This window comes from Vigna unguiculata, chromosome 7, assembly GCF_004118075.2.
Source record: "Vigna unguiculata cultivar IT97K-499-35 chromosome 7, ASM411807v1, whole genome shotgun sequence".
Lineage (NCBI taxonomy): Eukaryota > Viridiplantae > Streptophyta > Magnoliopsida > Fabales > Fabaceae > Vigna > Vigna unguiculata.
Window position 1 is genome coordinate 2,122,501 of NC_040285.1, and position 10,099 is coordinate 2,132,599.

The following is a 10,099-nucleotide window of genomic DNA, read 5'->3' on the forward strand; positions in this document are numbered from 1 at the left end:
TGTTAGCAAGGAGCCAACTTTTAAAGTTAAGAGTCTCGAAATATAAAGATATGTGGATTAACTATTCGTCAGCCTTTAAAGTTCCGAGTCTAGAAATATGAAAATATGTGTGCCAATGATCTACCAGCCTTTGAAGTTGCAAGTACCGGCCTTTGAAGTTGTAAGTCTATGGTGTCTGGAAATATGAAGACATATACATCAATGATCCCAACCGGGCAATCACCTCAGTGGTATCATCAGGTAGGCAACACCGAACTGTGAACGGTGAAAGAGATAAATAGGTAATTTTGCAATTAGGATAAACAAGTTAATAATCAAGTTTAAAAAGTAATTAAGTCTCAATTAAGTCAATCTTAATTAAAGGTATGTGTAGAAAATTATAAATACAGATAAAATGTTTTTGTCATTTTTTCTTGCATTTTTTACTGTATTAATTATTTGCACCGAACAATACTTGATTGATTTAAGCATTAGACTCTTTTTAACATGTATTTTGATCGAATGAAAGACTAAATAAATAAGAATGACATCAGACTCCAATCAATTAGAAAAACGAATAAATAACATCGATATGAATTGAACAACTTCGATGAAATTTTAAAGACTAAGTAATTTTGTTTAGATAGACGTTAGCTTCGTTAGTCCCTTAAACCCCCAAAACAATATGTTTGAAAAAATTAAATTTTTAGAAATTAATTTTATCTTAAAAATTATATTTTGTTTATAGAAAGTAATTATGGTGTATTCCACACCAATTCCACTGCAACGCGTCATGGACCACACAATCTTTATTTACAACGATGCTCCCGTTTTTACTTTTCTAAATTAAAAAAAGTTTCATAAAATAAAAATAACCGACAAGGGAGGAGTTTGAACACCGTACACTATGTATTGTTGACTCTTCGTTTAACAGAAAGAGTGGTCACTGTCACCGTCGAGTTGAATCGCTGTTCGTCACGGAATCTCATAGTGAAGAATAAAATAAAAGCACTACACGTTTTTAAATCACTTTAAATTTATTTTTAAAGTTGGCATAACAAATTATCTATTGTTTTTGTTTAATTCTTATGTATTTGAAAGAAAAAGTTAAATAAATTATAATTCCTTATAAGTATTATCTATATTACATTCAACAGTGTCACATATTTTTAAACTCTAAATTAAAAATAATTTAGATACACGTTTTTAAGTTTTTCATATTTTATAAAAGTAAAGTTCTATGATAATTTTAAATTTTAAATTAAATATAGTAAGATGGTTGATCTTGATCATATTATCTTAAAAAACTTAAAGTTGAAAGAAATATTATTATAACTAATATCAATAAGTAATTTTTTTTAATATAATTATTTATCTATTGTTAAAAACGGAAATACATTATTTTGGATTTTGGATGTGATTAAAAACGAGATGAATCAAACTCGACACTAAAAATATATGTAACTATAAATAAGTATGACATTATATTTATGTAAAAAAGAAAAGTGAGACAGTATAGTTTGAATGTTTGTTTTAAGAACTGAAACTAACGTTAAAGCAAATTCAAGAACCTAAACTACAGAAACTAAAATACAAGGTTAAAATTACAAAAAAAATAAGTAAGAATCACGGTCTCTATGAAGTACACACTTAAACCTATATTTATTTTTCATTCACTTTACCTAATATTTCAAAATTTAAAAAAGATTTTGAAAACAACATTAAATTGGGACCCAAAATTACAACAGACATTTTGTTCATGCTAACGAAATTGGTGGGCATGTACTATTTAGAGCCACTGCAACTAAACCAAACCCTCTTTTCTCTCTGTTCGGTTTTGGAGTCACCACCGGCCAAACAGTTACAACACCACTTCTAAGTTGAAACATCCCTGTTTTCCAACATTGTATAAGTCCACACCAACATCACATCTTCTTTCTCTGTCTCTCTGTCTCTCTCTTTTTTCTATAATCTTCTTCTTCTTCTTCTTCCATGGCTGATGCCACCAAGTACATTCCCATAAACTCAGACCCCAAGAGCCTCTTCTCCATTCCCAAAACCAGAAAAACTCTAACTTTTGCCTATGCTTTTACTTTTGTCTTTGTTGCTTTCACTGTTTTCCTTGCCTTTTGCCCCTCTCCAAACACTTCCTCTCCCTTCTTCACCAACATATTCTCCTCCACTGCTTCCTCCACTTCCTCCACTTCTGCTTACAAGTCACAACTCTCTTCCATTTTCTCTTATTTCTTTAACACCACCACTTCTTCTTCTTCTTCTTCTTCTTCCAATTCCTCAACCTATGTCACCACCACCGCTTCTAGATCTACCAACACCACTTTTCAATCTCATTCAACAACTAAAAAGCCTTTTAAAGCAACCCCTTTTGAAAACCAGACTCAAACCACTCCAACTACAAGCAACATACCCACCAATCACACGCCAAAACCGCATGATCATCTTGTGAATAAAAAGCCATCAAGTGCTTCCAATCATACACGAGTTTCTGGAGGGGGCGCAGAGAAAGGAGTTGTGCGTAGTAATTACACGGCTTCCCTGGTGAAGAAAAAGAAGGATGGGAACAAGGAAACGGATTCGAGGGTGGAGGATGAACATATTGAGGCTTTGATCAAATGTGATTTTTTTGATGGGGAATGGATTAAGGATGATTCTTATCCTCTCTATCAACCGGGGTCTTGCAATCTCATCGATGAACAGTTCAGTTGTATCCAAAATGGAAGACCTGATAAAGACTATCAGAAATATAGGTGGAAGCCAAAGAGATGCAGCCTCCCAAGGTAAGAGAATATGGTCAATTTCTGTTGTTTTGGAACCTGTCGGTGCTTAATGTTTTGACTCCATTAACGATTTTTGTGTTGTGATTATGCATTATGAATACTCAGTGTCTCACATCACTCGGGATTTAGGATTAAAACTTCAATTATTCGACATGAACGTCAAGACAAGACCATCTAGGACTTGCACTTATGTTGTATGATTTAGTTTTGGATAAAATTTAAGTTTCATTTCAATAAAAGGCATGCTGATCTTTAGTTGAAAAAACTGTATTACGAAATTACAGAGCAAAATTTCAATTTTGGTCAGAGAACAAGACCAGAAATCATCAAGGAGTTGCTTTTATGTTTGGTCCTTTAATTTCTAAGGTTTTTCATTCGATAGTGTTTGTGTTTTTTCCAAATTTGACAATATTTTGTTGTCATATTCATCTTGGTGTTTTGCGATGGTGATGTTCAAAGTTGTTTTGGGAATGTTTCTTGGGTATTTTGGATCCTAGTTTGTTGATTTGCTATGCAATTTGTTGTTGTAATTGCTGATAGGTTGGACGGACATAGAATGCTGGAAATGTTGAGAGGCAAGAGGCTTATTTTTGTTGGTGATTCCCTGAATAGGAATATGTGGGAATCTCTCATTTGCATCCTAAGAAACTCTGTGAAAGACAAAAGCAAAGTATATGAAGCAAACGGAAGAGTCCATTTCAAAGGGGAAGCTTCTTATTCATTCATATTCAAAGTAAATACCTAAGTCCTTCTATGTTTTCAATTTTTCTTCTAATGGTGTTTGCTTAATTGTTACACTAATTGCTTGCTAGGATTATAACTTCTCCGCGGAGCTTTTTGTGTCCCCATTCTTAGTTCAAGAATGGCAATTTCAAGTAAAGAATGGAACAAAAAAGGAAACACTTCGTCTTGATTTAGTTGGTAAATCTTCAGTTCAATATAAACATGCAGATATAATCATCTTCAACACTGGTCACTGGTGGACTCATGACAAAACTTCCAAAGGGTAAACTAAACACTTTACAATTTCTCTTAGATTCGATTGCAGTTATGTGTTTTCATTCTAAGACCTTGTTAACTAACATGTCCAAGAAAAATTCTAGGAAGGACTATTACCAAGAGGGAAGCCATGTCTACAATGAACTGAATGTTCTGGAGGCATTTCGCAGGGCAATAACCACTTGGAGTAGATGGATTGATGCCAACATAGATTCATCAAAGTCTATGATATTCTTCAGAGGCTATTCTGCTTCACATTTCAGGTACATGTGGTGGTGTGTTTGGATTCATCTAGGATGATGATCCAACATCATGATGAATACTAGTTAACATGATTTTAGTTCATTCACTTTGATACATTATTGTACTAAAGAACAAGAAGATTGACACAAACACTTGTTTGTAATTGTACAGTGGGGGGCAATGGAATTCTGGTGGACAATGCGACAGTGAAACTGTGCCAATCAAGAATGAGAAGTACTTGAAGGAATACCCTCCTAAGATGAGGGTATTGGAAAAGGTTTTGAAGTATATGAAAACCAAAGTGACCTATCTAAATGTCACTAAAATGACAGATTTCAGAAAGGATGGTCATCCTTCTATTTATAGGAAGCAAAACCTATCTGCAGAAGAGAGAAAATCACCATTGAGTTTCCAAGATTGCAGTCACTGGTGCCTCCCTGGTGTTCCTGATGCATGGAATGAGATTCTTTATGCTGAGCTTCTTTTGAGACAGTATCAGAATCAGCATCTGAAGAAAAGAACATAGGTAAACTAAACTACAAATTACTTATATTGAGTGAGTTTTGCTGAAAGCAGAACCACATGCAATATATATATATATATATATATATATATATATATATATATATATATATATATATATATATATATACACACTATTCTTACCCTTTCTACAAAAGTATAGAGAGAAAGGAACAAACCATAAGAACAAGTTTTTCTAGATTTGTAAAGGTTCTTCACAAGTTCACTTGTTGTGAAAATAGTAAAAAAAGAGACTTTCCTTGAAAGTTTAAACTAAATGAACTTGTTCATGTGAAGTGTAGAAGTTAGTTAGGACATGGAAAAGGATAGAAGAATATTATGGGTGGTAAAACTTGTCGTTGTAAACCACCCTCTAAATTTTGTTTGTGAAGGTTGAGTTCTACTGTAATGTTCACTTTTATGTAACAAATTGTTCAGTGAATTTGTTTTGTCGTTATTATTTATTATTCATAGGATCCGAATAACATGTAAGTAAATTTTAAGTTTGGTGAGAGGAAATATAATTAATTTATATTCTTTGGAATGATGTTCTTGTTTGGTTTTTCTAGGAGGTTTCCCACTCTCTCTTCAGAGTATTTTTCTTTTCGGTGATAATTGTTTTTATGTTGAAAACGATACGTTGGTTTTTGTCAGGATTTGGATTTAGTCATAAATTATGATTCTTTGATTCTTTGTTCATAAAGAATTCAAATGGGTGTGAACTTTTTTCTGTGTATAGTCACGTGAAACCTTTGACTCTTGAAAATTATGTATTCATCACTGTTTATGTCGGTCCATGCTGTAAAATAATATTTTGAGATATATTTATAATTTTATTTAAGAATAGTAAATTAACGTGGTTCCTATTTTTCAACAAAAATGTGAACTCATTCCATTTCAATTCTTTGTTCACATTCAGATAGATAGATTTAGCTGTGTTGCTTTGATTTTATTAATTCTGACTAATATCATTATACAATTTCATCTTTGTAGGTGTTTTAATTTAATTTTTGAACATGTTTTTAATAATAAAAAAAAAAAAAAAAACTCCTTTGTGATTTCAAATATATGAAGAACGGGTCTTTGCTATTCAATTTGTTGCCTTTGTAATTAAAGTTAGCGAAAGGCTGAACGAGTTAATTTTTAAAAGTGCTGGAATAAAATGGAGTTAAATTGTATAATATTTTAAATAAATTGAACTAAATATATATGATATTGTGAATTAATTGAAGCAAATTTATCTTTTATAAATAGTTAAAAATAATTTATTTTTTAAAAAATGAATTCATAGAATAATTCAATTCAATTTTCTTTAAAAATATCAGTTTTTTTTTTTCAGTTCAACTGAGTAGTATTTCGATTCAAATTTTTAGCAACCATATTTGTAATAGGGTACTTAGGATTAAATACTAAAACATATTATATATATATATATATATATATATATATATATATATTATAAAGTGGTTGAAATATCAACATTACACATTATGGCTGCAGAAAAAAAAAATCAACATTACAAATTTATATTTCATCATGTTCTCATTAATTTTCGGTGCTATAAATGTCTTGAAAGGGATGTGGTATTGTCCTCTAATTTAGTCACAATTTAAAAAATAATAATATTGCACAAATATGTACACTTCACAATGGACCAACATATCAATTATGAAATATCTTTATAACTTTTAATTATTAAATATGGTGATGGGGAAGATGCTTATACAGGTGGTAGACTTTTTGCTTGATAATAACTGTGACTATGATCACTGAGAATTATATTAAAGATTGTTATAGCTGTTGTGGTAGTCCCATTATTTGTAACAATTATTACTATCAATATTGCAAGCTAAAAATTTAATTTAAGAAAAATTCAAATGAAAGAATTATGCATAAATTGAAAAAGTTTGTTTAAACCTGAAAAGTTGGGCTGGACTTAAGTTTGCATTAAAGTAGAGTCTCTTATGGATGGGCCGGACTGCTTTTGGGCCCAATATTATTTTTTTGTCTTTAAAATATATTGGAAGGTTTTTTTTTTTGACGACTTTTGTTACATATAAACTCTATCATTTTTATAAGTTGAATAGTTAGTTAGTAAATAAGTCATAATATCTTTAGTGATGGTTTCCTAGTGAGATTTTAACTTGAAGAAAACAAAAATCTTCTTTTATAAAGAGTTTATATGACCCACCAAGTTTCTTTTAACTTAAGAAAAATGTACTATATAATAAATTGTTCATCCAAAGTAAAAGCATAAATATGTAAGTAAATTGAACAAATTCTTAAATAAGAATTATTTAAGAATTATTTAAATCATAATAAAGTTAAAACAAACATATAAAAATACGAGTCCTTTAAAAAAAAGGTTATCATGGAATAAAATTAACTAACTTTTTTTAAAGAATGGTATCTCACATTATGGAACCTAAAAAAATAGTCAAAATCACCAAAGTTAATTTAAATTTTGTTTATAAGAACCCCATGTTCTTTGTTAATATAAATAATTGTTTCTTAAGTAACAATGAGTCATGTTTTTGTATTTCTCTTGGTCATGTAACACAGACAACATTAATCAGTGTTTGGCTTTGAAAGTAAAGAACAGATATTTTTGCAGTGCGTGTTGGAAAAAGTAATAAAAAAAAGAAGAGTTTGGAGGGAAAGTGTAGGTGGATATTAGGGTAGTCTAGTAAGAGAAAAGGGTGAATGTTAGGTAATAGATGATAGGTGAGAGGGTTATGTTTATAGGCCTGTCCAAAGATCTACTTCAGATGCTGTCTTTAACTTATATGCAGTTACTCTATTCACATGCAAAGTCAAAACCTTCTCTCATCCCAACTTCTTTTCTCTAGATCTGTGGACAATTTTTAAAAACTTTTTAATTCAATTATTACTAATAACTTCTTAATTCACTATCTTTTTAATGTTCTACTTTCAAATTATTCTTTTTTCTTATATTAAAATAACTTATATGTTTTAAAATATCAAAATTAATGTATTTTTAAGATATTAAAAGATTAAATATATTTTACGTTTTTTAATTATTATAAAATATTTAATCTTTATATTTTACGAAGGATTAAATTTCATGTTTTTTAATCATTATAAAATATTTAATTTATATATTCTATGAAAAGTGTTAAATATATTTTAAATTTTTAAATTTGAATGCGAAATTATTATATATTTTAGTTTCTAAATTCTAAAAATTAATATATATATATATATATATATATATAATTTTTTTAATTTAATAATATTAATTTTTATGGATTTTTTAAACAACATTTTAAATTGATATTGGATGATAAATGTTTTAAATCATATAAATTGTTCAAATAAAAGATTGAAACATTTTTAATATTTTTTAGTATTAATATAGTTGACTTAAAAAGACTTATTAAAAAAAACAAATGATATCAAAATTTGAAATAAAATTTACTTTTAATTTAATAACATATTCATTTTTCGTAAAAATTATATAAAACATAATCAAACGAATGACATGGAGAGTATTTATAGTGTCACAAAATAGTACATAGTAAAAAGATATTTTACTTTATTTTTGTAAAGTATTTTCTTATACTTTATAATTTAATGTAAAACTAAAATGTATTATTTTATAATAATTTAAAGAAAAAAATATTTAACTAATATAAAAAATTTAGACATGAGAAAAATGAAAAAGATTGTTTAGGGTTACTTATGGTATTATATGGTGTTAGTAATTTAGGGTTAGGGAAGGGGTTATCTGCAGAGCTAGACTGCAAATACAACAGTCGAAAACACTTTAACGCTGCTTTGTCAATTCAACCATTATCATTTACAGAAAACTAATAAACAAACTCCAACTTCATTTAATGTCACCAATAATCATAAATATTTAAGTATTTAAGTATGTACTACAAACATTAATGTGCTAAAAAGCATCATCATGGTACATGGATATAAAGAGATATCTATACTTTCATGATAAAAGTATGAGTTATTTGTATGTATTTATTTTATGGGTGAGACCGTAAGCATAAAAATTCTTTCCATAAAATCAATTCAAGAAAAACGATGAAGAAAAATTTATAAATATCCTGTAATGAAACAGAAATAATAAAATATTGATATATGATTATCTAGGGCGATTGTGACTTCAATGATTAAGAAAAAATTACGTCACTCTGAGTGATCTCTGGTATGAAAAAACAGCAATGAATCGAATATGAATATGATAGAATAATGGAGGGAAGTGTCGTCCTTGATTTAACTCAACGCGTGGGATTTGATTTTGTTGTATGCTGTTTGATATTTCATTTTCGTTTGTTGTACTCTTCACTGCAGCTGATAGAAAAGCAAATAAATATGGGTGAATGAATGGTTGGGGATTTTATCAGAAACCATCATTGGTCAAATTCAAGTCATGGATGGATCCTTCACACCCAAAACTAATAATTCTCCTCATGTTTTTGCTTTTCAAGATAATGCTTCTCTACAAGGACATTCATAGTCCTATTCCTATATTCGTCAACAACAATGTCTCAATCATTCACTCGTCTCTCTTCATTTTTATTCATTGAAATACTAATCATTACAGCGGAACATATTTTAAGAAATAAACTTTAAATTTAACTCAATTCCATCAAAATAATTTGTAAGATAAGGTTTGCACTCTATTTATAAATATACACTATAAAATTGTCTTATCACTAATCAATGTGAGACTTCCAATAACATATACATGTTTTTTATTCTTGTTTTCAAGAATTAGAAATTGTTATTTTGAACAACCTTCATGTCCTTGCAATTTGGTAGAACAAGAACATGTTAGAAAGCATCCTTAAATTGACCATGAAGGTTAGAATAACATCATGTATGTAATGTAATAACCTATGTTGCCCGGATACGGATATGGGTACGGATACGACACAAACACAAATACGAAGATACGATTAAATTGAAAAAACATAGGACACGGGACACGACGTGTATAAACATGTTAAATTTGAAACTGTCAACTAACACAAAAATGAATCCAATCTATCTATTTAGTATCCAATATGCGAAAAGTAGTGATAAAATAATATTTGTTCCTTATTTTAATCATCAAAATTATGTTAAAAATAAAAAAATATCTTTCAAATTGGATATAGTATATCCTACAAATATAGTACGAATGTCAGTGTCCGATACGTATCAAACACAGAACACGTTATTCATGAGATGTGTCGGAGCATCATAGATGATAACTGTTGAAACAAAGGAGCAAAAGTTTTGATTGGTTTAAAAAATTAAGGCTTGGCCATGAGTTTTGCTGCGTGGTACTTTTGTAAGGCGTGCATGATCGTAAATTAATTCATGTGTACACCCACCAAACTACAATCATCAAAACTTACATTTATATTGTAGATTCGATCTAACACCATCATTGTGTTTTTCCTAACTTCCCTTTTTCACTATCATGCCCCCACATTCATATAGGTTTCCACATCCATTAACAATCTATGCATCATCACCATTGCTCAATAGTACACACCAAAACCTTTTTAAAAGAATAATCATCAAATCAATGAGGA

The 10,099-nt window shown here is 29.4% G+C and overlaps 1 protein-coding gene across 1 annotated transcript; it reads left to right on the forward strand.

The window, feature by feature from the left end:
• The first annotated feature begins 1,762 nt into the window (after positions 1 to 1,762).
• LOC114191633 (protein trichome birefringence-like) lies at positions 1,763 to 4,553 on the forward strand. Its single transcript, XM_028080932.1, has 5 exons — positions 1,763 to 2,774; positions 3,315 to 3,507; positions 3,587 to 3,780; positions 3,878 to 4,036; positions 4,188 to 4,553. The coding sequence occupies exons 1-5, from the start codon at positions 1,972 to 1,974 to the stop codon at positions 4,540 to 4,542; spliced, it is 1,704 nt and encodes a 567-aa protein (XP_027936733.1). The 5' UTR covers positions 1,763 to 1,971; the 3' UTR covers positions 4,543 to 4,553.
• Positions 4,554 to 10,099: the final 5,546 nt, after the last annotated feature.

Bases quoted from the DNA above. Each gene is read 5' to 3' on its own strand.
- LOC114191633 (XM_028080932.1), top strand. From the start codon at position 1,972: ATGGCTGATGCCACCAAGTACATTCCCATAAACTCAGACCCCAAGAGC. The intron at 3,508-3,586 runs GTAAATACCTAA...ATTGCTTGCTAG, and splicing joins CTTATTCATTCATATTCAAA to GATTATAACTTCTCCGCGGA. The intron at 4,037-4,187 runs GTACATGTGGTG...GTAATTGTACAG, and splicing joins TATTCTGCTTCACATTTCAG to TGGGGGGCAATGGAATTCTG.